Source organism: Nilaparvata lugens, chromosome 8 (assembly GCF_014356525.2).
Source record: "Nilaparvata lugens isolate BPH chromosome 8, ASM1435652v1, whole genome shotgun sequence".
NCBI classification, from domain to species: Eukaryota; Metazoa; Arthropoda; class Insecta; order Hemiptera; family Delphacidae; genus Nilaparvata; species Nilaparvata lugens.
Genome location: NC_052511.1, coordinates 26435965 through 26463950, shown reverse-complemented (window position 1 = coordinate 26463950; position 27986 = coordinate 26435965). Strand labels below are relative to the sequence as shown.

At 36.3% G+C, this 27986-nt stretch overlaps 1 protein-coding gene across 4 annotated transcripts; it reads right to left on the bottom strand.

Annotated features, from left to right (window-relative positions):
• Positions 1-87: 87 nt before the first annotated feature.
• LOC111047119 (tax1-binding protein 1 homolog) lies at positions 88-27986 on the bottom strand. 4 transcript variants are annotated; one of them, XM_039434369.1, is made up of 7 exons: positions 27566-27986; positions 20139-20348; positions 18879-19115; positions 17953-18117; positions 14648-14860; positions 10119-10265; positions 88-1755 (listed from the first exon to the last, which is right to left on the bottom strand). In XM_039434369.1, exons 1-7 carry the CDS (start codon positions 27665-27667, stop codon positions 1666-1668), a joined length of 1164 nt encoding a protein of 387 aa, XP_039290303.1. In that variant the 5' UTR covers positions 27668-27986; the 3' UTR covers positions 88-1665. The 4 variants fall into 4 exon arrangements, with proteins under 4 accessions (XP_039290303.1, XP_039290302.1, XP_039290305.1 ...); XM_039434368.1 differs by having other exon boundaries at positions 10114-10265; positions 27566-27984; XM_039434371.1 differs by lacking the exon at positions 20139-20348 and having other exon boundaries at positions 27566-27982.

The following is a 27986-nucleotide window of genomic DNA, read 5'->3' as shown; positions in this document are numbered from 1 at the left end:
TGATTCGAAAGTTAGACTGATCTAATAGAAGACCTGTCTTTAATTCTAGGAATCACAGAAGGCGAGAGAATAAAACATAAATTGAAAAATATCAAAATATTTATTTTTCTGGTTTTTAATATAAAATGAGTATCAAAGAAAAACATAAAATCCAATCTGGATGATAAAATAAATGAGAAAAGAAAAATTCTTCACAATCTTGTGGAATAACAGACACCATTATTACATCAAACAAACATAAATAATCTATGATTTGATTACAATTTACAAATTGGCCTTAAGATACTTGAATGCATTTATAATTATGGAAGTTTTTGATCAGCGTATAAGGTAATCATCATAGTTTGTGATTTTTGAAGAACCGATTATAAAAGCGAATTTCCAACAGATTCTTTTGCAATTTCTTTTCAGAGTTCAGTTGTCAGGCTCTGAAAAATGATTGAACTATGCATGGAGATGACACAAAACAAAATTAATGTGAAATGAAAATCATATCGGTAATTTATAGTTTTGATTAAAAATTGCAACTATTTCATTGATTGTAATCAATAACTATTCCGGTTACGGTACTCAAATGATAATTTTCAATTTATACTATTAAAATAAACTTATTTTAATTTTATTTTCAATTGATTTATAAAAGTTCCTTTTTTTACACTAATACTGCTAATGCTCTAATAAATTTTCAATTAGAGGAACAAATAAATCTTACAAGCGTAATACTTCAATACTTTTGAAAGTAATAATGAACAATACTAAACTGTTAATACCGGATAAATGATGTAATTGCACCAATGGAAACAGCAAATGTTTTATGATTCCCATACAATGCTTAATTTGGGAATATGCATGAACAATATAACTACAAGAAGCATTAATAAAATACTGTATTTTTGTATTCTGAGTGACATTAAATGAGTTACTAATACCAAATCAATATTTGAATGGTAAGAATTAATATTGAATGTGATATCAAGAGAATAATTCATTTTCACAATGTTAATCGTAATAGCCACCTCTAAATTTTATAATATTGTTCGGTATCTCAAGGCACATAATTCACAGCCTTTCATTTGCATTGACTATTGCATTTCCTTCTCAAAGTACATATATGCAGAAAAATTGCTTCAAGGAAGAAACTGCAATAACTATACCTTGACCCTGAAAATTCCCTTCAACACGATACAAATAATGGAATGTTGTAGAAGTTCAGAAAATAATTGATAAGTAGTTCATATAATAAATTGATTATTGATAATATGAGCTCTCTACTATTTATCGATTAATGAAAACATAATAAATTCCACGATTAAGTGGATTAAACAATTTGTACTATGAACTAAAATTATAACTCCCGTAGAACAATCGAAAGCTCGTGAAGTTCTGGTAGAACTTCCAATACAGAACAAAAACTAGTCTAGACTAGATTAATCTATGACTTTGGATAGAATATCTGATTTCATAAACATTATATGAAAAAGTAAACAAAACCGTATTACTGCTAATAAGAATGAATTCAACAAAGGTAATTTAAATTGCATGTTTATGAAACACTATAAACTAACGGTAGATTGAACTACCAATCTGATCTGATTGATCAGATATCGGTGGTAGAGTAAAGAGATGAGACATCAGTCTTGTGGTTCAAACTCTCCTCGTTCTTGTTCAATTGTCCTCGGTATCTTCTTCTCTAACTCTGCCCTCACATACATTTGAATCATTGCAGCTCTCCGAAGCATTAAATGGTAGTTCCAGCTGGAAAAAATACTGTTATCAAGCAAAATAGCAGTGCAATGTCTATAGCTAGAACAACTAAAAATGCTAAGTAACAATTGAAATTTTTGTACAGTCAGAAGAAAGAAATATCATTATTGACCGAGCGAAGTGAGGTATACGATTCAAGTCGACAGTTTTGCATTTCTCTTCATGTATTTATGATTATATTTATGTTCCGCATTTACGGCAAAACGCGGCAATAAAATTTGACAGGTATGTTCCTTTTTAGTCCAGGCAATCAATGCTCAAAAAGGGTATAGAGGGAAAAGTTTGGGAGACAATTTTTGACCCCGCAGTTCTGTTTAGGGTAGGTAAGGGAAGTAGGTAAACATATCAAAAGTCTCCACCCCTACCCCTTGTGCTTAGTGGGTGGGGGTGGTTCAAAGATACAATTTTTTGGTTTCTCGCATATAACACGAAAACTATGTATCTTACGGACATAATTTAAAATTAAATGCTCTATAAGCTCATAATCACCATGGATTTTTCTCATCGATTTTTGAAAAGTTACAAGAGTAAAAATATAAAAATATTGTGGGCGAACAGGGTTTTTTCCAAAATGTCGGATATTTCGAAAACTAGATAAGATATAGAAAAAGTTGTAAAATGACTATTGTAGGAAATTATGTAAGCTTTAATTTTGTATATAACAGTTATGTCCGTAAGATATATAGTTTTCGTGTTATATGCGAGAAACCAAAAAATGGTACCTTTTAACCACCCCCACCCCCTAAGCACAAGGGGTATGGTTGGGGACTTTTGATATGTTTACCTCCTTACTACCCTAAACAGAACTACGGGGTCAAAAATTGTCTTGCAAACTTTTCCCTCTATAACCTTTCCTTGACTGGAATATTTTGAATCGCGCGTCGACGTATATAACTTAGTGGGTTTTTTGAAATGTTGTATTGTAAGGATAACATAAAAGGAAAAGGAATTTCCTCCATTATCCAATATAACTGTAAAAATCAGACTATAGAATTATTCATTACTAGCAGTTCTGAGAACAGTAGACCACGCGCAGTTGTAAACCACAGCCTCCTCTAATAATGTCCATCAGAGTAAAGTCTGTCTTGTCTTGTTGGAGAGATATCGGCGTGAAAACGGCTAATGACTGTTTTGTTTGGGTTGGTGTATCGACAATGCTAATCATCTGTTATAAACAACTACTATCATCTAAAGCTAATTTCCTACAAGACATACTGGCAACTGTTCAGCCCGAGTTGAAAGTAGAGAAAGGTTGAGGATGGTGTGCTAAGCTACATTGAGTTATTAATTGCATGCAATTAATAATCTACTTGACAGCTGATTAATTATAAATAATTCTGTTGCGGGTTTCTACACTAATAAAACTCTTGAGGCGATTTATACAAATTGGATCTATTACTTATAACGCTAAAACACACGGAGGTAAACTAGAAACAACTATAAACTGATAATGATTTACATCTAATGAATTACACAGAATTATCACAAGCATACGTTAACTAGTAGAATTAAATGTATAAGAATAACTGTCACCAAGAATAATAACTGTATAAACAACTACAAAAGTCACCAAAAGTCTATTATGACTATCACTAGTCTGTCACGATTAGAAGAAGCGAACAATACGACTGTAGTCTGTCAACTGACTTGCCTACTGAGATACGCCCCGCCCCATTAACGCTGTTCGGTACACTTTTTTTATTTAAATTGGATAATCTTTTCCAATATAATTGTTACGATAATTATAAGAGTGAGAAAAAGTGGCAACTGAAATTTTCAAGTGGTCTAATAAGCGAGTTATGGGTTGTTGAAGTGCTAAATCCTTTTTCTTTCCAGATCATAAACGGTTTCAAATTTTCCATTGGAGCTTTTTTTAATACATTCAGTATATCATTGTTTTGTTCTAAAATGCTTTTTTCGCGATTAATGCCAAAATAAACAAGTTATCGAATTCACAAGAAATGCTACTTTTTATTTATGAACGATATGGAGAATAAAATGTTTTAGTTTGGAAAGATTCCTTTTCTTCAATTTTTAAGAGAAGTTCTGTTAATATAGTCGAAAACGTTCATGATCTGGAAAGAAATTGGAGTTAGCACTTCAACAACCCATAACTCGCTTATTAGACCACTTAAAAATTTCAGTTGCCACTTTTTCTAACTCTTATAATGATCTTAACAATTATCTTGAAAAAGATTATCCAATTGAAAAAAGTGTACCAAACAGCCTTAATATAAGGCGAGCAAAACTATCTAGAAAGGTATGGCGAAACGTCCAACCAATCATAGTGCATGGAAACCGCCAGAAGTTCGAGAACGCGCTTACCATTGGTCAATGGACCTGCACTAAAAACCGGAACAGTCGAGATCCATCCTGAAAGTGTGGCAAGCGGAAGCTGGTTTCGATGGATCCGCTGGGGTGGCTGTCCATAGATTGTAAACACAACAGGTGACGCTGATTCCAGTGTCCTTGAAAATTCTTCCATTCATTCGGTCTCACAATCTTCCAGTCCAATCCATCATAGCCACAGCCGAATCTGGGGATCCCAAGCTGCTCCACTCCCAGGAATTGGAGAGTCCGCAGGTGCATTAGACTTTGTCACAAAGCCTGATATGTGGATTCTTCCTGGGGTTGGTCCTTTGTTACAAAATAGAACAAATTTTGGTTCTCATCCTGGAGAAGAAATGCTTTCCCCACTGTTGGATTCTCATCCAATGAGATTCATCTCATCCAATCTTCCTCCTGAAGACTGTAGCAATCCCTCGTGATGCTCCCTCATCCGTACCTATACAATGGGTCAATGCATAGCTCTTTGGCAGGGTAAACAGGTCCCGGCGAATGTCGGTGACATTCCCTTCTTCCAGTGACATCTCCAGATTGGCTACGAAATCTTTAAAGTCATTGCTGGCTGGTTGAAGAACCTGCACTTCTTGAGCTTCCCTTGCAGTATCGTCTCCATGATAGGGTGCAGGCCGGTTGAAGTGGACAATTCGTGGAGCGCCTCGTGGCTTCTTGATCCAGAGACCACATCATTGATCCTTGTAACCACTCCATAAGGTCCATTATAGGAAGTCTGCAACTTGGGAGAGTATCCACGACGTCATTGAGGGTTGTACAACCAAACCTTGTCACCAGCCTGGTATCCTCCATGGTCTGCTTTGATGTCATAGCCTTGCTTCATCATGTCACTGGCATCCTGGGTGTTTGTGCAGACGGTCTCATGGATTTCATCCATCCGTTTCCGGAGGTTGGTGATGTATTCTTCCGGTTCCAGGTCCTCTCCAGGCTTGCATCTATACTCCAGGTTACAGGGTAGTTGTATATCTCGCCTAAAAACTATATTTGCTGGTGCCATTCTCATAGTCTCATTGAACTTCGGTATGCAATCAGGAAGAAATGGAGATGTTGATCCCAGTCTTGTTGATACCTGGATACAACATTTGACAGATATTTTCCCATGGTCCTGTTCATCCTCTCCACTATTCCATTAGATTGAGGAATCAGTGATGTTGTTGTCCTGGCCTTGTTGATGCCCAATACTTCAGACATCCGAGAAAACACAGCAGATTCGAAGTTTCTCCCTTGGTCTGAATGTAACTCCAATGGAATACCAATATGACTGAACTCCTTCACCAAAACATCAGCTACAGTAACTGCCTCCTGATTTGGCAGGGCATAGGCTTCTAGCCACTTGCTGAAGTAATCCATTGCAACCGAGATATATTTGCTTTCATCATCAGTAATTGGAAACGGTCCAGCAATGTCAATTGCTATCCACTCAAATGGAGCTTCTACATTGTACTTCTGCATAGGGGCATTGGAAGATATACTTATGCACAATTTCGGCACAAGTTCTTGACATCCTCTTTTGAATTAGGCCAGTAGAACCTCTCTCGTACCTTTTCCAGGGTCTTGTGCACTTCAAAATCCCACCAGAAACTCCATCATGTAGCTGTCTCAATACTTCTGGAATTCTCTTTCTTGGGACAATGACTTGTAGTCGTCTCTGATCACCTGCTGCATTTTCCATCACCCTCTTCAAGATTCCTACATCTTCCACAATCGAATCCAATTGCACCCAGAGGTCCTTCAGCATTTCTCCTCCCCAGTAATCTGTAGCTACAGTTGTCCTGTTCACAGCTGCGTCCTTTCCCTCCTGGCATGAGCAGTGCTTGCAGTCCTTGTCACAGGGTCTCCGGGAGAGAGCATCAGTATTTTGATGACTTTTTCTAGCTCGGTGAACAGATTTGAAGTCATATTCTTGCAGGTGTTAGATCCATCTGCCAACTTGTCCTTCAGGAGATTTGAAGCCAAGTCAAGGATGCATGATCAGTCCTTAGCAGGAAGTGACATCCATATAGGTACTTATGGAAGTGGCTAATTGACTTCACTACTGCCAACAATTCTCTTCTGGTGACACAGTAGTTGTGCTCTGGTTTTGATAGCACTTTACTCAAATATCTGATGACCTTTTCTTCCCAATCTTGTTCCTGTAAAAGTATTCTACCAATAGTGGAAAACCGCACTTCTTCTTCTTCTTTTTCTTTTCCCCTTCTGCCGCTACAGCTTAGGGGTCCCAGCCTCGGTCCACCTCTTCCACACCTCCCGGTCCTCAGCCATTCTCCTCATTTTCCTCATGGAACTCCCTCTCTCGCGACCCAGACTTTCAAGATAACTCTCCCAATTCATTATCGGTCTACCTTTCCTTCTTTTTCCCTCTCTCCTGGCCTCCACCACTTGCTTTACTCCTCTATATTCCTCCATCCTTCTGCACTTCTCCTCTGTCAAATTTGTTAATGGCTTGGCTATCCCAGAGAAACCCATCACAAATTGCCGGTAATATGTGCAAAGACCAAGGAAACTCTGTGCTTCTGATTTGTCTTTGGGTACAGGCTAATTTTTCAAGATCCATTGACACTCCTTTATCAGAAACCACATATGTCCCAGATAATTCAGTTGTCTCTTGAACAGGTTGCACTTCTTTGGGTTCAGTTTCAAGTTCGCCTCTCTCAGTCTCTGGAATACTTCCTCCAGATTTTTCATGTGATTTTGGAAAGACTTACCCAGAACAATGATGTCATCCAGGTAAACCAAACGTGTTTCTCATGACAGTCCCTTCAACACACTTTCCATAAGTCTTTCAAAAGTGGCCGGAGCATTACATAACCCAAAAGGCATCACAGTAGATTGCCAAAGTTCCTCCCCAATTGAACAATTAAAAATGCAGTCTTCTAACCTAACCTTTGCTTTGTCTTCAAGCCCAACTTGCCAGTATCCACTTTTCAAATCCAGTTGAAAACAACTTGCAACCTTCCAGGCTATCCAGTGTGCCATCAATTTGAGGAAGAGGGTAGCTGTCCTTCTTGGTGATATTGTTCAGAAGACGGTAGTTCATGCAGACCAAAGTGTGTCATCATTCTTCTGCACGAACACCACTGGTGATGTCCGAGGGCTATTTGATGGTTCAATTATCCCTTCACTCTCATCTCCTTGATTATTTTCCTGGCTTCTTCTCGTTTGGCAAATGGAAGTCTTCTGGGTTCTGAATAGATTTGACATCTCCTGTGTCTATTGTACACTGGAAAATGTTGGTTCTTCCTTTTGTTCCTTCTCCAGTGTTGAAGATATCCTGGTGGGAGGTTATTAAATTCTTCACATCCTTTTTGTGATCCTGGTTGAAGTCCCGACAAGATTCATCTAAAAAGTTCTGTAGTCTCACAAAGCTTCTTCTTCTTTGACTGTGCTGATTGTACTTGATGCACTACTGATTTCACAGGTGAACAATGTCCCAACACACTTCCTTTCTTCAAGGTGACTCCATAGTTATTCACATTCATCAGGTGAACTGGGAATGCTGAGCTGGTGAGAAACAGAATTCTGGCCACTAGGACATTATGACCAAGCTCTTCTTCAAGAACTACTGGTTCTAAAATTGCATTCATCCCTCCAGGAACTTTCTCTGTTGTCCTCGCCTGAGTCACAATCTGGCTCCTTGCTGGTATGGTGATTTCCTCCACTAGACGCACCTGTGCTGTACAGTATTCTTTAGGCTGTAGAATGACTTCTTCTTCACCAATGGTCACTGTCTTCTTCATTAAATCCAGCACTAGTCCAAAATTAGAGAGAAAATCCAAGCCCAGTATGATGTCCTCACCGATTTTTGCTATTAGCACTTGATGTGTGAAACAGGCTCTACCAATCTCGAAACTGGACACCATCTCCCCAAGAACACTGACAGCCCATTGCAACTACTCATGAACCTGGGGCCTTCTGCCTACAGGTTGATGGTTGCCCCTTTCCATCAACCCTTTTAGTTTTCCTGCTTATTGTCAAACATTGACTTCTTTGGTCACTTGTTTCGAAGATGACCTCTCTCTCCACAACCCCAACACCTTGTCTCCTTCTCCTCGGTCCTGAGCTTCTCCAATATCCTCTTTATTATTTCCTTCATGAACTCATCATTATTATCTTCCACAGTTACTGCTCAAACACGTGCATGGCCCCTTACCGATTGCGTCACTGCTTCATATTCCAAAGCGTGAGTGAGTGCCTCACTGAGGGTCTGAGGACGAGCAAGTTCAACAACTCATCGAGTTTCTACCTCACGAAGACCCTCCAGGAATCTTCCAACTGCCAAGCTCTCATAAACTTCATCGTCCACAGATGGGTAAGCATTCCTCCCGAGGCAAGCTATGTCGGTTTCAAATTCTTGGAGTGATTCATTTGGCTTCTGAACTCTGTTATTTAATTGGGAATGGTACAGTTGATCCTTATGTCGGTGGCCGAATCTCATTTCCATGCGCCCCAACATTGCAGCCTTCACCACCGGTGTCCATCCATGTATACCTGCAGCTGTATCAAACAAGGCGCAGTAATCCTCCCATGGCATTTTACCATCAAAAGTTGATAGTCCACTGTGCTGAGTTGGCATAAATATAGGCCCATTGTAGTTATTGACTGATGATTTATTTTCTTCTAATTTACTTCCCAATGATGATTTATTTTATTCCAATTTACTTTCCAATGATGATTTATTTTCTTCTATTTTACTTTCGAATGATGCAAATGATGATTTATTTTCTTCTAATTTACTCAACATCAGGGCTCCGGAATCTATTTTGACTAAGAAGGTATGTGAGTCCTCACCCTGAGTCAGTAATGCTTCGCAAAGACGATTTTGAGCCATTTGTATCCAAATCACGCTCTTCGAGTTCGGCTTTTAATTGTCTCACTTTCAAACTTGTGAGTGTTACACCTTTCCCAACCATTTTAGATTGAGTTCCAAAAATATTGCAAAGTTCACAAACGCTTGACCATTTAGAAGACAACATTCGCCAATATATGGACACAAATGTTGGAAAAACAGTAGAAAATTGTACGTCCAGATTGGACTACATCCGAGCTAGCCGTGGCAGTCAGATGCCAGAGATCATATTCAAAATGTATTGCCACAAGATTAACTCTCGATTAAAAAACAAATTATGTCATCAAATAACCCATTGCTGTTTTATTGCAATTTAAAGTTCAATACAACTAAAAAAAAACACCGGTTACAATGGGAGTTTGACTTGCATGTTTATCGAGGGAATCAAATATTGGGGTTACTGGCATTAAACAAAGTGTTCGGAAAGTCACTGTGCACTTGAATTATGAAAATGAACTGAATAACTGAAAATTTCTAACATAAAATTAATTTAATTTGTTTCGTCACTTACATAATTATAATTATATGGGTTATGGCATTTGGTTACATCACTGCCCTCGTTTTCAACTGGAATTATCCCCTCTATTCACTTGGTGACCGAACTCCGGATCTGACGCCCTAGATTACTATTAATGGGGTGCGGTAAACAAGCTGTGTATCGCAACCTATCACACACCATTGAACTTGGAACCGTGATAAGAGAATACATTCGAGGAATCACTGCTGTAGAGTTGCGTAAAGTATTTGAAAAAAAAAACAAACAAATGCAGTGCTGTATTGAAGTGAACGGAGGCCATTCCCAGCATAATTGACAACCCATATAATCATAACAATAAAAATAAAGAAACATATTGATTTTTTTAGTAATTCATTTCATTTCCATAAGTCAAGTACACAGTGATTTTCCTAACACTCTATATTAAATATATGTTATGAATAATATTCATAATGATTTTTATTAAATAGTTGAATGGAAGAGGTAAAACAAACCACCAATACAACAGTTGCAATACGATAATGATGATACTTTCAAGAAATTATAATATAAACTTTACACAATCAAATGTACTAATCAATGAAGCGAACGAATAGAGTATAATTATGATAGAATTATGAATGAAAACACTACTAAACCAGATCTACACCTTACTTCCAAGAGTCTATTGGTGAGCTCCTGGATTCTCTGTTCCTGATTGCCAATAATGGCTTTCAAGAATCGCTCATTCTGATGAGACGGTCTCCCTGTGTAAACCATCAGTTTTCGTTCCATATCAGGATTCACTCTTTGCACCATGATCTGTAAAAACAAATGCAATAATACAATATAGCAATGGAACAAATAATGTTGAGCCATATCTGAAGAAAGAAGAACATTTCTATACAAAACGATGTAAGCAATTCAAAGCATTTCAATAAGAAAATATAGTAGCCAACAAGATGAAAGTGCAATCCAATTTAACTTAGTAATTTAGGACAGAAAACTATTGCTAATTATTGGATTCTGCGCTATATTGTAATAAAAATGATATTAGTGGATCATTATTGTACGGTAGGTTCAAGACCAAACCTGGGAAAAGATGCAGATGGAGCCTCTAATGAGAAGGTGGTCCTGAGATACATAGTTCTAATACAAAGTTCAAAGGAAAAATGAGTGGTGAAAGCCACACATCGATATTTAATTCTCTTGACAATAAATACTCTCATGCAAGTGAAGCTTCCCTGTACGCATGGAGGAGTTGCTGCAGATCTTAGAAACTCACTTATAGTAAAAAAATCAATTTGATCATAGAATTCCTTACATAATGTATCCAGTAATTGGAACTAGGAAATGAATTACAAGTCTTTGAGAAACAAAAAATAAAAGTCATACAACAAATAAAGAATAAGATGAAGGCTATCAACAGAAAAAATAGTAAGTAAAATAACTTTTAGAATTTGAGAAATGTGATCTCTCACTGAACAACAAAAAACATAGCTTCGACCGCCTCTGGAAGAAGACCGAATAGCCACTCTCTGATCAATCTACTGAACAAGGGGTACGATTGGAAAGATCTTACATTGTCAGGCAAACTATTGAAAAATTTTGGACCTAAGAACAAGAAAGATTTTTGGAACATGGTGGATCTTGGTCTTGGCAATTGAGCTCTATTACCATGTCGTGATGATGATCGAATAGTATACACAACTGCGCCAGCATTGCCACTCCTATTAAAGAATAACTGCAAAACTCTAAAAACGTACATATAATTATGTAAGTGGCAGAATATTTAAATTTAAAAAGAGAGGAAAGGATTCATGCAATCTTGTTTTTTTTCATCATTATTCTTACAAAAGACTTCTGTAATCCAGATAGCGGCTTCACATGAGTATGATAAGTACTACCCCAGCAAGTAATAGCATAAACTAAACTATATAGTTTAGTCTGGAGTGCACAAATGCAAAAAAATCTGCCTCATGACACTCAATAGACACAGAGACCTCAAAAAATAGAATCTGCGCTTGAACATGTATAGTTTTTAAGAAATAGGATGTGCTGCTTAAAACTGAGCTTTTCATCGACCATTAAACCTAAATATCTCACAACATCCGTTTGTGGAAAACTGCTACAAGGACAATCATTTGAATGCCGCCCCTGACAATCAATTGAATGATATTTAATGGGAGAGAGCATTTGAAAACCTTGAGACAGTGAAAAATTAACAATAGCAGACTTTTCAATATTCAGACTCAGCCTATTACACGTGAACCACAATGACAGCATTTCAACATCGTGAGTAACACTCTCCATCAGCAATTGGGTTGTTTTTCACCGTAGGTTAGGGCCGTATCATCCGCAAATTCTGTAAACTCGCCTTTGAATGATGAAGAGTACAGATCATTGATGAAGATAAGAAACAATATTGGCCCAAGGACCGAACCTTGTGGTACGCCACTATTAATTTTCCTCACTGAGCTTTTTTGACTATTGAGGAAACATATTGATGCCTTTCTTCCAGATACGATGCAAACCACTTATGTACCAGTCCTTTTATTCCAACCCTTTCAATCTTCCTGAGAAGAATATCATGATTAACCGTGTCAAATGCCTTTCTTATATCAAGGAAGACACCTGTGACTCGGTTTTTATCATTAGAATTCAAACTATTATGAACCAGCATCATGAACCTCCGAACTGCCATCTCAGTGCTCAGACCTTCCCTAAAACCAAATTGGACATCAGAAATCACATTCAGCTTATCCATGAAATTAATCAATCTAAACTTTACAATCTTTTCAAACACCTTTGAAAAAACTGACAACAAAGATATTGGTCGGTAATTTATTGCCAATCGAAGTAGCTTGACCCTTCTTGAAGATGGGAATAACTCAAGCGATTTTCATATTTTGTGGAAAAATGCCCTCTGCGAATGATTTGTTGAAAATGTAAGCCAGCAGAGGAGAAATAACATGTGAAATTGTCGTGACCAGAGTTGTAGAAATACCATCATCACCTGTCGCTGTACCTCCTTTATAAATAATTCTACTTCTTCACAAGATACTGGAGACCAAAAGAAAGAATTTGAAACGTGATTTGCATTAAAAACTCTATTATATGCTTCCTTTTGGTATATCTCAAACCATTTTGCGATATTTGCTTTTGAGAGCAAAAATAAATAAGTACATTAAAAATTTGTACTATAAATTCAACTATGCAAGTCTTAACAATGTGGAGAAATGTAACAATGAGTGTTGTTTTTAAACTTTGAACAGCTCATCATAATTATGAAATATACATTAGTTAACAGACATGTTGCAGAGCTGTTTCATCTCCAGGTGATGAATGAACAAGATATTGTAAAATCAAAATGTGAAATTCACAATGTCTTGTTCATTCATGCATTAATATTTCATTTTTGTTTGATTTATTGGTATTTACAATAACATGAATATCTTCTAAACAATTTGAGATAACCATATCAATGTGTTTTAGTTAGCATTGGTGTTTTGTTTTAATTTTCTATTGAAATGATGTGTCGCAAAACCATCTTATTAAGAAAATTAGTATTTTTAATTTGAGTAAGTTCCCCAATGATAGAATCCTAAAATAATCCTTGTTAGCTTGCATATTGAAACATATGGAAGTTTTCAAATTTTTCACCCGCTCTGTACAATGGGACAGGGATACCGACAATGCTATTTTTATATTATATTATGGCAACTTGTAACAATCAATGCTTCAAGTGAATTAAATGCTTTATTAAAAATATTCAACGAATACTTCTATCACTGTCCTAACAAATACTTCTATCACATTTTTTGCACAGAAGTAATCTGAGTATGAAATAGGCATACAAATAGAATTCATAAAGTCACTTTTAGATATACGAGCATTATGATATCGAGATTTGTTTAAATGGAATCCACCTCCATTATTCGTTCTATAGATGATGCAAACTACAGTTCCTTACATCTGCCTTCCTTCTTTATTCATTCTCACTTATCCAAATAAAAAGCATGCATGCTTTCTGAAAGATTCTTCCTCTTATTCAAGTATGGAAACTCTTGAGAATTAAAATTGTTATTCTAAAATTAAATTTTAATAACAATATCTCATATTCTTGTCATAACAGAACAGATTTGTTCTGCTAGGAGAGGATACAATTTTGCCAACAGAGATCGTGTGAGTTAATTCTCCAGCCAACTTATAATCCAATAGATGAAGGAGTCATCGTCAGATAGGACATAACGCTTGATTTAGGGTTCATCACGTCAAGCTATGCATTAGAATTTATTGAAATCTATTCTTATAGGTGTATGTGTATTTATTAATATTCACATGGAGTAGAAACGATACTGAACTTCATCATGATTTTAATCATTGTCAATTTATTCATTCAGTAACAGCAAGAGGAATATTTCATGACAAAACAATAGACTTGGTTGCACAAATGTCTGTTAAATTTTAACCGTGATTAAATTACACGAGAATCAATCAAATCATTCTTATTTTCAAAACAGCTGTCTCTGATTGGTTCTAGTGGCATTTAATCATAATTGAAACTTAACAGACGTTTGAGCAACCTGGCCATTATTGTTTAACTGCAGTTCAAGTTGAATGAAAAATTTGAATTTCACTAGCTTGCTGTATTGTACTTGAGGAGTTTGAATGTCAAGCTCATTAATATGTTCATGTTATTATGCAAAGTTATTCAAGTTCTTACTTATGCCAGCAGTCGCCAAAATAAAGATAAATTAAGTTTTGATCTAATAATTAAGTTTGAGTTTTGCTTATTTGTTTAACACTTTGTAACTTAATATATTGTAATATTGTAATTTTGTTTTGGCAATAAATTTCAATTTCAATTTCAATGTTCGTTCAATTACGAGTTTCCATTAAAAAAATTTCCTGACTATTCACACATAGAAAGACAGAATATGAAATCGTTTTCTCGACGGTGAACTGCAGTTCCAGAGCAAATATGATCAATCTTGAAATTATTTATAAATTGAATCTCATAGTTCCAATCTTGATCACTTCCAAAGAAGCTCAAATTCTACCCCAATTTGGGGGATACTATCCAATATACAAGGAGGTACTGCTTCTAATGACCTCACAAATTTCTACAATAAAACATTATTATTCTCACAATATTAATCACGAAATTATATCAAAAGAAAAGTTGATAATTTAAAGAGTACCTCTTTCCCTGAATCATCAATACACACAGTGGAATAGCCCTGCAAATTTTTGACCAGATTTTTGGTAACGTTTTCATAAGACTCGACTTGGAACAAGAGGCGACAAAGCTGAAGCCTCTGGTACTTCTGGCTGGCATAGGACAACTCCAGCTCATTCTGGATATCATGCAATTTCTTTCTCAGATCGTAGTTGCATTCAGCCAGGTTCTTAACCTGAAACATCACAATTCAAATTCAAATTTATTTCACCAAATTGAAAACAATACACTACATTAATACAATATCGTACATACACTTGTGTAATCATAATTTATACATTATAAGTAAAAAATACTCACTAATATTCCAATCAAAACATAAATTCTTGAACTAAAAATAACACGTTTTCAATCTGACAATAATACAATAATTACAAAAAACGAAGCCAGAAACCTCAATGAAATCTCACAAATCTCTATGATAATAAACGTTATCATTATCTAAAGTAGGGTTTACATAGTTAAGTTCCCTTGAAATAAAGGAAACTACAGAAACTTGAATTCACTATACCAATGCAAACTCTTCTTCAAGTTTTGAATCGACAAAACATGCAAAACTCAAACAAGTTCATCATCTATTTGAGTCAACAAAACTTGAGTATTGCATTCAACTTGAAGGTACAATCCAACTTATAATCGGAGAATGAGATAAAAACAGTTGTCAATCAATGTAGAATGCATAAGAGCAACTGAATATAAAAGTTCAATGCAGATGAAGAATACTTAACTTTAAAATAAATTCGATTTATATTCTTGGATTAACAACTTTTCACTTTGTAGACTTGGGAGTGGCCGTAGCCGAGTGGATCAGATGCTGGCTTTGTGATTCAGAGGCCCGGGTTCAAATCCCGGCCCGGGCAAGATATTTATCTCGGGCCACTCCCGTGTATCGGATGGACACGTTAAGCCGTCGGTCCCGGCTGCCTAAAAAGTAGTCGTTAGGTCATGTCAGAGGCCCTGAAATTGATCAGTTGCGACCTGGAAACTCTGACACCAGACCTGAGCCAGCCAGGTCACTCGATATTATTATTATTATTATTACTTTGTAGACTTTTGAGATTATGAAAACTTGAATTCAAGTTTGCAAAAGTCGTACATTTTGCAAAAATTACTGTTTCAAGTTTTATTGAAGTGAATAAAACTAGAATTCAAGGGAACCTGACTAATGAAAACGCCCCTTAACGATCATATCAACAAAAAAACGATGATCGAACCGACACAATCAATATCATTCATTGAAAGTGTCATGCATGCAAATAGATCCAAATTGATCTGATAATAGAATGAGTTTTATTAATCTTGAAAAAAATCAATCTCAGCTCAACACATATTACAATCACATGTGTCCAGATTTTATCTAAATGTTGTTTTCATCTTTTTCTCAAATCATCCTATTCCTTCTAAACCTTTTTATCAGATAAAGTGGGCATTCTTCTCAGGACAATTTATCAAACAAAACCTATGATGAAACCTATATCAAACCACAAACGATTAATACAAAAATTTTGGATTTTCAAAATTAGTGTGAGCGTGATTAGCATTCATGAAGAGCACATGCGTTTACCGGTTCTATTTTTTCTCATTTCTTCTAGATTTTCATTTCAGCTTACCTAATTTATTTATAGAATCTCACTTGTTCATTATTCATCAATATTCAACCAACAATCTGTCTTCAAGAATCCAAATTATGCTTTCACTCATATCGAAGAATCAAAATTTTATTATTTTTTAGTTTGTGGATACATATTTATTTAGCATTCAGGGTGGGTGAACGGTGGTGGGTCCGAGAGCAGCTTAATATCTCATACACTAAGATAATTTGACCGGGGATCCTACTCAGATTGAAAATACTACTTTACTATGAGTTTGAAAATATGGTCCGCCATCTTGGATCCGCCATGTTGAATGCAACTTTATTTTTTTAAATGGGAAGGTGGTCATGAGATACATGATTTCGATACAGAATTTTCAAGTGAACGACTGGACTTTCCCATTCTTGCTTTTGACACACATTTCAATTCTTTGAGCTGACTATGATGATGATGGCTGTGACAAACCTGAGAAGAATCTGTAAGAGCAATAGAAGCTTTCAAAATTACCAGGCAAGGATTAAAACTGAAAAATAGTGTACCAAACAACATGAATAGATGTGAGTCATTTATTGAACATAATGTTTTATTCAAATGCAAAATTAAACAAAAAATTACTCACTTTTTCAAATAAAACATGAAAAATGGGAAAGTTGAGTTATTATGGTTTTTATAGTGAAGTTATTGACAAAATTACCGTATTTTGCGTTCAATCTAATAGTAGTGTAAAAAGTAGTAAAATAACTTTGGTGAATAGAGTTGAAAAATATTGCTACTTTGATTAAACTCTACTAATAGTACAAATCAAGCTTTCTGGAAATAAATTGGTATGTTTACTTACTTATTACATCTTATAAAAATTCAAAAAAACATGTTTTTTTATTTTAAACAGCATGAATTTTCAAATTTCCATATAAATATTGGCCTAATAGGTACCCTACCTAAGTTCGCGATGATATGTTTTATGCACCATATTTATTTATTCACCGCCATGATACGATTTGTAATATCGATCCATAAGATCGTGGCAGTTTTCTTGACAGAATAACCTCTCAATAACGAATACCTCTCTGCATCGAATTTTTCCTCGGGATAATCGACTTCGTTATACAGAGGTTCGACTGTAGGCTATTGATGGAGGTTTAGCCATTTGGAAATCTTCCCGTGCACCCTCATTAGCTGTTCTCGGGCATAGGGCACTCCTCCACGATGTGCCTCACAGTCTGGGCCAGATAATGGGCCTTCCCCATTTATGCATAAAATAGGCACATCTACCATGATGGATCCATCTATATTTTATTTGATAGATTTCCAGAGTAAAATGATTACTTAATCTCTATGTATGTGCGTGAGTTTTCTTTGGCTTCAATCTATTGATAGATTTGGTAGTTTTTAAATATAGGTCCCAGCAGTGAATCGGGCCATTTTGAAACAACTGTTAAAAATCGATAAAGTTTTTAACAAAAATTTAATTCGTATCACCGTAATCTGCAAAGAAAAAATAATTATTTCATTAATTTACAATACGGTTCATTTATTGAAAATTACGTCCTCTCGCTGAGCATTCGTGGAGGCGTTGCCAGAAATTGTCCAAAATCGCCCGATTTGAGCTTGACCGAAATCAAGTGAGCTCATTATGCATTTGACGAGATTAGATTACATGTAATGTAGTTCTGACCTGTTCGATTAGCTTGCGATTCTCGTTGGTTAGTTCGCCCGTTCGCTGGCAGAACTCGCAGCGAGGGGCCGTGTAATTTTTGCGAAAATTCGGAGAAAATCCAGCAGGAGACGTTTGCGGAGAGCTATCACCCAACGGCCTACGGTTCTTGAATGGACTAGGTGTCTGAAAATTAGTAATAGTTCAGTTGAATTTTTGTTTATTCTTTTCTAAATTATTTTTTGATATTACAGTATAGCTTTTTAGACGTCTTATAATTTTTGAATTTTCAGTAAGTCTGAATAATTCAGTTATTTTTTTAATTTCAATAAAATTATAATTTATTAAAAGATTGCTGTTTTACTCGACTAATAATTGAATAAAGAATAATTCAATATAACAATTGTTTTGAAACAAAGATAGTTTTAATCATTAAACACACTAGTTAACATGAATGCATGGCTCGACCTACATTTATGAAGATAATATGAGATGCTTAATGCAGAATTAAAACTATTTATTCACTATTTGAAAGCATAGGCGCCTCCAAGAACCTCCTGAAGAGACACCTACAACAAAAGCCATACTATATCCTGCAGCAATTCTATGATGACGGTGTGTTCCGCAGCCGCAGGGCCAACCAGTGACGACCACGGCGCTGTCGCGATACTAGTGGGATTTCTACAATTATCAAGTGAGTATTTATTTAAGAATAAAGATTATAATAGTGTAACTTGATTTTAAAATAGATTTCTCTAGTGATATAGGCTTATCCACAACCAAGGAGATAAATTAATGAATATTATTATTATTCAAATTTAAGATGATGGAATCGCCAGTCAATAAATAGGAATAGCTTTTCAGTAAAATGTAAGGATTCTCAAGCTTGCATGTATTCGTAGCGTAATCTTTGTACTAAATGCATAGAAATGTGACTGCATATTTACCTTTCCGCCGTAGTTTATGGCTGGTCTAAATACTGGCTGCTCTTTGGCCTTTTCTTCCCACTTTTCCCTGTGATTTCTAACTTCAACCGACATCTTTGATACCATCTTTGTTAATTCAGACTCAATACTCTTGGAGATCGCAGCATGATTAACATTAGCACTTCCCTGCCCCTCATAAACAACGTTTCTATCCTCACTAGTTCTGTAGATTTTAAAATAGGGACTTCTACCCAGTACCTAGGAAAGAAAAAACTTCATAAAGCCGCGATTACACCAAAGCTATTAACAAAATGTTAATAACTTAATCCTTATAGACTCTATTAGATTGAACGGAAATTGACAAACTCATAATTATGTTCATCATGTGTATGATAAGTTATGTTCAATCAATAAGGATTAACTTATTAACATTTTGTTAATAACTTTGGTGTAAACGCAGCGTGACAGATTGGAACTTACACAAAGGCCCGGCTACACAAAAGCCGTGATTATTTTCACGAAAACCAATCAGAGAGGTGTTTTTGAAAAAGACGGTTCTTCTGATTTTTTCTCGTGGAATTAATCACGGTTAAAATTTAACCGGCTTTTGTGAAACCGGCGCATAACCATTATAATGCTGGATTGCAACAACACGGATTAACCAGCTTTAATCAGCAAATCTCGCTTGGCATAGAGATCATTTAAGATAAAATTATCTAGCTATGTGCGACCCAGCAAAAAGTACTAGATGGTTATTAACTCAAATTGAGATCCATAGGTAGAATCACAGGTCAAAAAATACAGTAGATTGAATATATAGGCAAAGAATAAACAATCTAGAAGTATAGAAGTTTTCTCTGATATAACTGAGAAAAGTATTGAATAAGTTAGTTGGAGGACAGTCTAAAGTTTGGCGAGTGTTGAAATCCATGCACATGTGACTTATAAGAACAATTTTAATGGGAGCATAAATTTATGCTAAGCACATTGCACGTTGCAAGGCGCAAGTAGAGACACTTATGAACAAGTGTGGGATAAGAAAGCAACAGTGATAAGTTCCCTAAACACTGGACATGCATATTATTAATTTATACGGTGATTGTGTAAAGAGCTTGTTTCTGTTCCATCATCTGAAAGGTACTAGGAGTAGCAGATTAAATAAAGTATTACAGCGTGTGATAAAATAGCCACAATTAATTTAGGTTACAAGCCAAAATCAGCCTAGAGGCTAATAATTGCTAATGCATATGATCAATATTGATGAGTTATTCTGGAACTTACCTGGCGGTCAGAATTGACATATACAAGCTGATAATCTGCATTGAAGCAAGTCATTCTATTCTCTGAAAAACTGAAGGGCAACTGATAACTTATCTTAGTATCCTTTGATCCGATTGATCTTGGATGGATGTAGTCGCCTAAAATCATCTGATCGAATTCTCTCCAACCTCTAGGAAAAATTCCAATAAAGTCCTTGGAGGTGGGTTTGTACTGTGAGCAAAAGAAACTGGTCATAATTAAAGTAATAATCATAATAGTAATAATAATAATAATTATAATGAGTGAGCTGAGCAGAGGTCTGGTGTCAGAGTTTTCAGGTCACCACTGATCAACTTCAGAGCCTCTGACATGAACTAACGACTGCTTTTTAGGCAGCCGGGACCGACGTCTTAAAATGCCAATCCGAAACCCGGGAGTGGCCCAATAAAATATCTTGCCCGGGCTGAGATTTGAACCCGGGCCTCTGAGTTATAAAGCCAGCATCTAAATCCACTCGACTACGACCACTCCGATAATTGAAGTAACATAAATAGAAAACGAAAGTTACCATAGACACTTTCCACAATTGAAAATGTAGGTACCTAGGCTATTTTTTTAGCAAAGACAAGATGTTTGATTGTTTCAACTGATAAATTATTTATTGAATATACTGTAGGCCTAACTATATTTTAGATGACTAGTTTATGACCGACTTGTGATGACACATCAGTGTTCAATGTTTTAGTTGTGCTTCAACACAAAATCACTTTAAAAAGGATGATTGAAAAACTACTTCTATTCAATGCATAAAACTCAAGATCAGATTTCAAAAAATATTTATTTTTGAAACATATCTAGATGATCAGTCTGCTTTCAGAAGCCGAAGCGAGTAGACGTGTTTTGAGAAATTCATGTAATTATTATTCAAAAAGTATACCATCAAACTGTTGTGTCAGTGAAAACGGCATTGCCGAATTGTGAGTGAGAGTGAGTGTGAGTGTGTGTGTGTGTGTGCGCACGCGCGCGTTGTCAGCAACTATGACTGTAGCCGAGTTCGGATATTGCTGCTTCGGTGAGTGCTGAATCGGTAATTCTATTGAGAACTGAACTATCGTAACTATGAACGGTGACGATAATACGACTATTATTACTATAACTGAAGATAATAAACCTGTCTCCTACAAGGTTCGAACTGATAAAATTTCAATCAAAATGCGAAAAACTTTTATTTAAAGCTTGGAACGAAGCTAATAAAAAATTCCAGCAATCAGAAAAAATAAGTTCAAAACTTAAAATTCAACTTGAGCAGCTTCAAACTAGATTATCAGCGTTAGAGACTAAATCTAAGAATGAAGAAAAAAATACGGATAATTATCATACCGATGAAGAAGAATTATCTACTGAAACAGAATGGATTCGTCAAAAGCAAAGAAAGAGGAAGAGAGAACAATCTGACTCACCTCCAACACAATCATCCAATAAGCAGAAAGTTAATTCACGTAGAGAAACTGAACTACAAGAGAATTTTGAGCCAAAAAATACTCCTAGTATCAAGCAAGTTAAGAGACCTCCTCCAATTATACTCTACAACATCCAAAATTATTGTTATCGTATAGTAACTGATACAGCACTTACAATAGTATATAAGCTCTAGTAATTAAGATTCTTTGTCTCATTTCTGTATTTTGGGCAGTCACTATGCCGGTTTGTTTCTTTCTGCCAGGATGAAAGGCTGTGCACTTGGTTCCAGAGTGATGAGGGTAGGTCGCAGATGAGGAGTTATACTCGCGTTTTGGATTCGAGACAGTTGGTCGCGAAAAAAAAGTTAATTGAACTTTACCGAAACGTCTGCGGTCCCGTTTGTTCGGGCGCCAGTTAAGTAAACGGAACACGTGACATCCTTTATAAAAATATTTATTCAAGAAACAAACCGGCATAGTGACTGCCCAAAATACAGAAATGAGACAAAGAATCTTAATTACTAGAGCTTATATACTATTCTAAGTGCTGTATCTGCTACTATACGATAACAATGGGTATAACTCAAGACTATCAAGTAGTGTATAAGATTTTGAATGAAAAAATAAAAGACTCTTATAAGATCACACTATTGGTAGCTTAAAACTAAACGTTGAATCTGAGGATTGTTTATTATTGTTTATTGTTTTGAAGGGACGGATTCAAGGATCCAAAGGTTCAAAGAACCCCACACGTCAACCGAAGCTTATTGTGTTCCCAAGTAGTATGTTAGTTAGGTAAACCAATACCTGTGTTCCTTACAAGAACCAGGAGTTTTTCCCTATACTAACATCCCATTCATCACCAGGTTGCTTGTTGCAATCCAGTGCGATATGCTGACAGTCTCTTCAGACTGATTAGTTCCACTCCTGGCTTTCTTTGAAGGTCCTACCGCTGAGGAAGGGGTGGCCAAGTTGCCTCTAGGGCACCCGGCCACCCCTTCCTGTTCCGGTTTTTGCTTTTGCCCCTCCAAAACTCTGCAGGGTGAAAAGCCTCACCTCTTCCAAGAAGTTTTGCCTGAATGGCCGCCCTTCTCTGAACAGTGGTGAGTTTTGGTCTTTCCACTCACAAACTCTTGACCTACGTGAGTTCCACTACTGGTCTTTTTGTAGGTCCTTCCGCTGAAGGAGCTGTCACCAAATTGCCTCTATGGCACCTGGCCACCCTCGACTTAGCCTCTTCACATACATTTGTGCCTGGAGTTTCACCCATCTCTGGTCTCTTGGGTTTTTCTTTTTGCCCCTCCAAAACTCTGCAGGGTGTAAAGCCTCACCTCTACCAAGAAGTATTGCCTGAATGGCCGCCCTTCTCTGAGCAGTGGTGAGTTTTGGTCTCTCCACCCACAAACTCGTGACCTACGTGAGTTCCACTCCTGACTTCTTTGTAGGTCCTTCCGCTGAAGGAGGGGTCGCCAAATTGCCTCTAGGGCACCTGGCCACCCTCGAATTAGCCTCTTCACCTACATTTGTGCCTGGAGTTTCACCCATCTCTGGTGTCTTGGGTTTTTCTTTTTGCCCCTCCGAAACTGCCCTGATGGGGCAGATCCCGTGGGTTTGACGGCAAGGCAACTTCTGGAGTTGCCTTGAGGTCCATTTTAGTCGCTTCCTACGACAAGCATGGATACTGTGGGTGAATTCTGGTTTTCAACACATTCTTGAGTACGATGATCGAATCAAAGCTCCCCCAACCCACAGGGGGCGAATCTGAGGATAATTATAGACTAGCTACATCATTGCTGAATGAAAAAAAATGAATTGGTCTTCGTTTGAAAACAAGCAAACGAGACCCATTAGAGTAATTGTGAAGAAGTTACACAGCACTTGCAATCCACAGGAAATAAAACAGGAACTTCAGGAAAAAGGATTTAAAATTTTGGATGTGGTAAACATTCTTAAATGGAAAACAAAAGAGCCACTCCCAATATTCATGTTAACCTTTGAAAACACAGAGAGCATAAATAGAATTTATGAAATATGTGTAATTATGGGTATGAAGGTTGAAGTAGTCCCCCTGAAAAAATCGAAATTTCTACCGCAATGTAAAAATTGTCAAACCTGGGGACACACTAAAAAATACTGCCAGAAGGACCCTAGGTGCGTGAAATGCGCTTGTCCCCACATCACTATCAACTGTACTGAGAGTAAAGAAGTTAAGCCTAAATGCTACAATTGTGGGATGGAGCAACCTGCTAATTATAGAGGATGTATTGTAGCACAAGAGTTGCAGGCACTTCGAAATAAGAAAAAAGCAATAGAATCTACTTCGACAGCCAACAAAAGAGACGATCCTATTGTGCCACAGAGAGCTGTAATAAATGACAGTAGAGTTAAGGAGAACCAGAGTTATGCTGATAAGCTAAAAAATGAAGTACCTATCAACAATAACGAAAAGTCAAGTCTTCAAGATTTCAACTTGAGTAAAGATTTGGAACTGAGCATTACAACTCAACTTGAATTGATTCTTGAGAAACTAGTTGTGCAAGAATCAATAGAATCAAGGCCTCAATAAATCTAGGTTAGTTTTAAATCTAGGTTAATTTTAAGTAGGTTAGAAAAACTGGAAAACATGATATCAATAAATACTTAGAAGAGTTAACCAATGAGTCTACTACAAATTTTTCATTATGGAGATCAACCAGGAAACTGAAGAGACCTCTTGAACAAGTTACACCAATAAGGAAGAATCAAGATTGCTGGGCAAGGAGCAATAAAGAGAAAGCCGATTTGTTTGCTGATCATCTGGAAAAGGTTTTCTCACCTCATGAGGAAAGAATTATAGATGAGAATCCTCATCATCTTGGAGCAGGAGTCATCACTCCAAAATCGCCAAGGGAGAATATGAGATTAAAAATTTGAGCAGAAAGAAAACGCCAGGTTTCGACTTAATAACTGGAGAGATTCTACAGGAGCTCCCAAGAAAAGCAATTGTGAAGCTATGCCATCTCTTCAACGCTTCATTCCGATTGAAATATGTGCCAAGTTTCTGGAAGGTAGCCGATGTCATCATGATACTGGAAAGTCACCACATGATGTAACCTCATATAGGCCAATTTCACTACTGCCAGTAATATCAAAATTATTTGAGAAACTTCTACTGAAAAGATTAATGGCGAAACCTGGCGTTTTCTTTCTGCTCAAATTTTTAATCTCATATTCTCCCTTGGCGATTTTGGAGTGATGACTCCTGCTCAAGATGATGAGGATTCTCATCTATAATTCTTTCCTCATGAGGTGAGAAAACCTTTTCCAGATGATCAGCAAGCAAATCGGCTTTCTCTTTATTGCTCCTTGCCCAGCAATCTTGATTGCCTTATCTGGACGATAATGAATTAATTCCAACCCATCAATTTGGTTTTCGAGATAAACATAGTACAATAGATCAGGTGCACAGAATAACAAATATTATTGAAAATACATTGGAGAAAAAGAAAGTTTGCTTTGCAATTTTCCTTGACGTTGCACAGGCTTTCGATAAAGTATGACATTCAGGATTGTTCTACAAAATGAACCAGCTCTTACCAACATAATACAGTCTGATACTGAAATCATATCTTCAAGACCGTTATTTCAGAATAAAACAAGATGATGCTTTTTCATCTCTTAGAGAAATCAGGGCAGGAGTTCCTCAAGGAAGTGTGCTAAGTCCCCTCTTGTACCTCCTCTACACATCTGATATACCTCAACCCGTAAACGTAACAGTAGCAACATTTGCTGATGACACAGCAGTTTGAAACTGTTGACGTTTCTACAGAGAAATTGCAGATGGCAGTCAACAGAATCAATGTTTGGACAAAGCTCTGGCTTATAAAATTGAATGAAGCAGAGTCAGTTCAAGACAACTTTACAAACAAACGAGTTCTATATATCCCCTTAACACTCAATAGGGATATTGTACCCTAGTCCAACACTGCAAAGTTTCTAGGCATGACGCTGGATGCCAAGCTTAGGTGGAAGGAGCGTGTGAAGAAGAAGAAAAGAGAACAACTTGGCATAAAATTCAAGAAAATGTACTGGCTACTTGAGAGGACATCGAAGTTGTCAAATTATAAGAAATTGCTTCTCTACAAGCAGATTCTCAAGCCGGTGTGGACCTATGGAATTCAACTCTGGGGCTGCACCCGACCATCCAATATCGACATCATCCAGCGCTTCCAGAATAAAGTACTCAGAAGTTGTGTAGACGCTCCTTGGTACATCAGGAACTCTGATCTCCACCGCGACCTGGGAGTGGCGACAGTCATCAGTGAAATCCAAAGATTTGCAGAAAAACATGAGAAACGACTTGATCAACATGTGAACGTGGAAGCAATCCAGCTGGTGACAGGACAATAAGGCTGGAGCCACACGAAGTCTGTATCTCTTCATAGTGAATGATTTAATAGAATCAACAGTTGCCAACAGTTTGTAATTGAAATAATAACATTTTCTCGAATCCGAGCTTATTTTCAATTTTAGTTGAAAATGTTACTAAACATTAATTAAAGAGATTTTCATGCTCAATCTTTTCCACTTGGAATTTTTTGTTTAAATTGTATCTGAAGCCTGATAATTGGGAATCTAAAATCAAACTTTGCATAGATGGGGCGGAGCTCCTGAAATTTTTACAGATATGGGACTTGTGGCAATTGATAGAGCTTATCAATGACTATTTTAGGTATAAATTTGATCAAAATCGTTGGAGCCGTTTTCGAGAAAATCGCGAAAAACCCTGTTTTTGACAACATTTTCACCATTTTAACCGCCATCTTGAATTGCATTTGATCGAAATTGTTCGTGTTGGATCCTTATATTGTAAGGACCTTAAGTTCCAAATTTCAAGTCATTCCGTTAATTGGGAGATGAGATATATTGTACACAAACGCACATACACTCATACACACACACAGATACAGACCAATACCCAAAAACCACTTTTTTGGACTCAGGGGACCTTGAAACGTATATAAATTTGGAAATTGGTGTAGCTTAATTTTTTCGGAAAGCAATAGGCTACTTTCCTTACGTATGGTAATAGGGCAAGGAAAGTAAAATGGAACACATACGATTAATACAGCAAAAATGCCTCATTTTTTCTGCATTTTGCTTGAATACGCTACAATTTTATGCATCCTTCTATGAAGACACGAAGCACCAACTCATTATATTTATTTTTAAAAATAATTAATGTATTTTCTATTATAAACTGTATTACAAATTAATTGATAACAGGTAAATAACAGAGAGAACAAAACTTCAACGCTACTGTAGTGAGGTCCACGTTATAATGACAGTATTTGATCAACTTTGGTTTTGCTATCCTTGTCTATCATTCGAAAAAACCGGTGGTACTATCCTTTTCTATGTCCACAACGATGCCAATTATGTTTTTGACTGTGTAGAAATATAATTAAGTAATTAATGCAGAGAATCGGCATCACTATTCAACTATTCTTCTATCTTTATCAACTGCCATTATAACATGGACCTCACTATAAATCACCGATTGCAGAAATGTCAGATAACTTTCAAAATAAAACTAACTAAATAATTTTATGTTTTAAAAACAATTCAACACAATAAACAAATATAAAAATTAAATGAAAGGTTTAAGCACTGACTAAAGTTAGGGGCGCGGAGCATGTTTACGGTATTGTAAGTAGTTTTAGTTTAGGGTTACAAGCAAAAATTAATTTTACGTTATTTATCAATATGGGGTGCTATGAAAAAATGTAATAGGCTAACAGAAGTACCAAAGTATGGGATGCTTTTTGAATTGGTAAGTAAAATATTATTGCAAGTTCAACATTAGGACTTAAAATTTTCAATTTCAAATTTAAATTTGGCCTTCTTGTGTCTTTGATGCTGTTTAGTAGATTCAACTGATTCAAACTAGCCTAGGTAGTTTTTTATCACAATAGAAGCTTAAATGTTTTGTATTATTTTATTTCTTACCTCTTTGTCAAGAACATAATTAATAGGCAAATACATCTTATCCAAGAAGTATTGCTCCTGAACATCTACAAACTGAACAAACACTTTCTCGCTCGGAAACATTGTTAGTTTAAGCCAACTTTTAAAAAACCCAATGAAGGATTTATAATATAGCCTACTATTGTAATGTATTATGATATTGTTACAGCATTCTATCACAAAAACATAAACATACACTTTATGAAATGAATTAATCAAAAGAGATGAAATGTGAATCAAATAATACTGCAGCAAAAGTTTGTTACACAAATTTAATCAAAACCGCTAACACACTACACTCTTTACATTCATTTCATTTCATCACGTTGAAATTTGAATAACATGAGAAACAGAAACAGAAACACAAAGAACTTCAATGCGCAATGCCAGGCACTGAATTCTT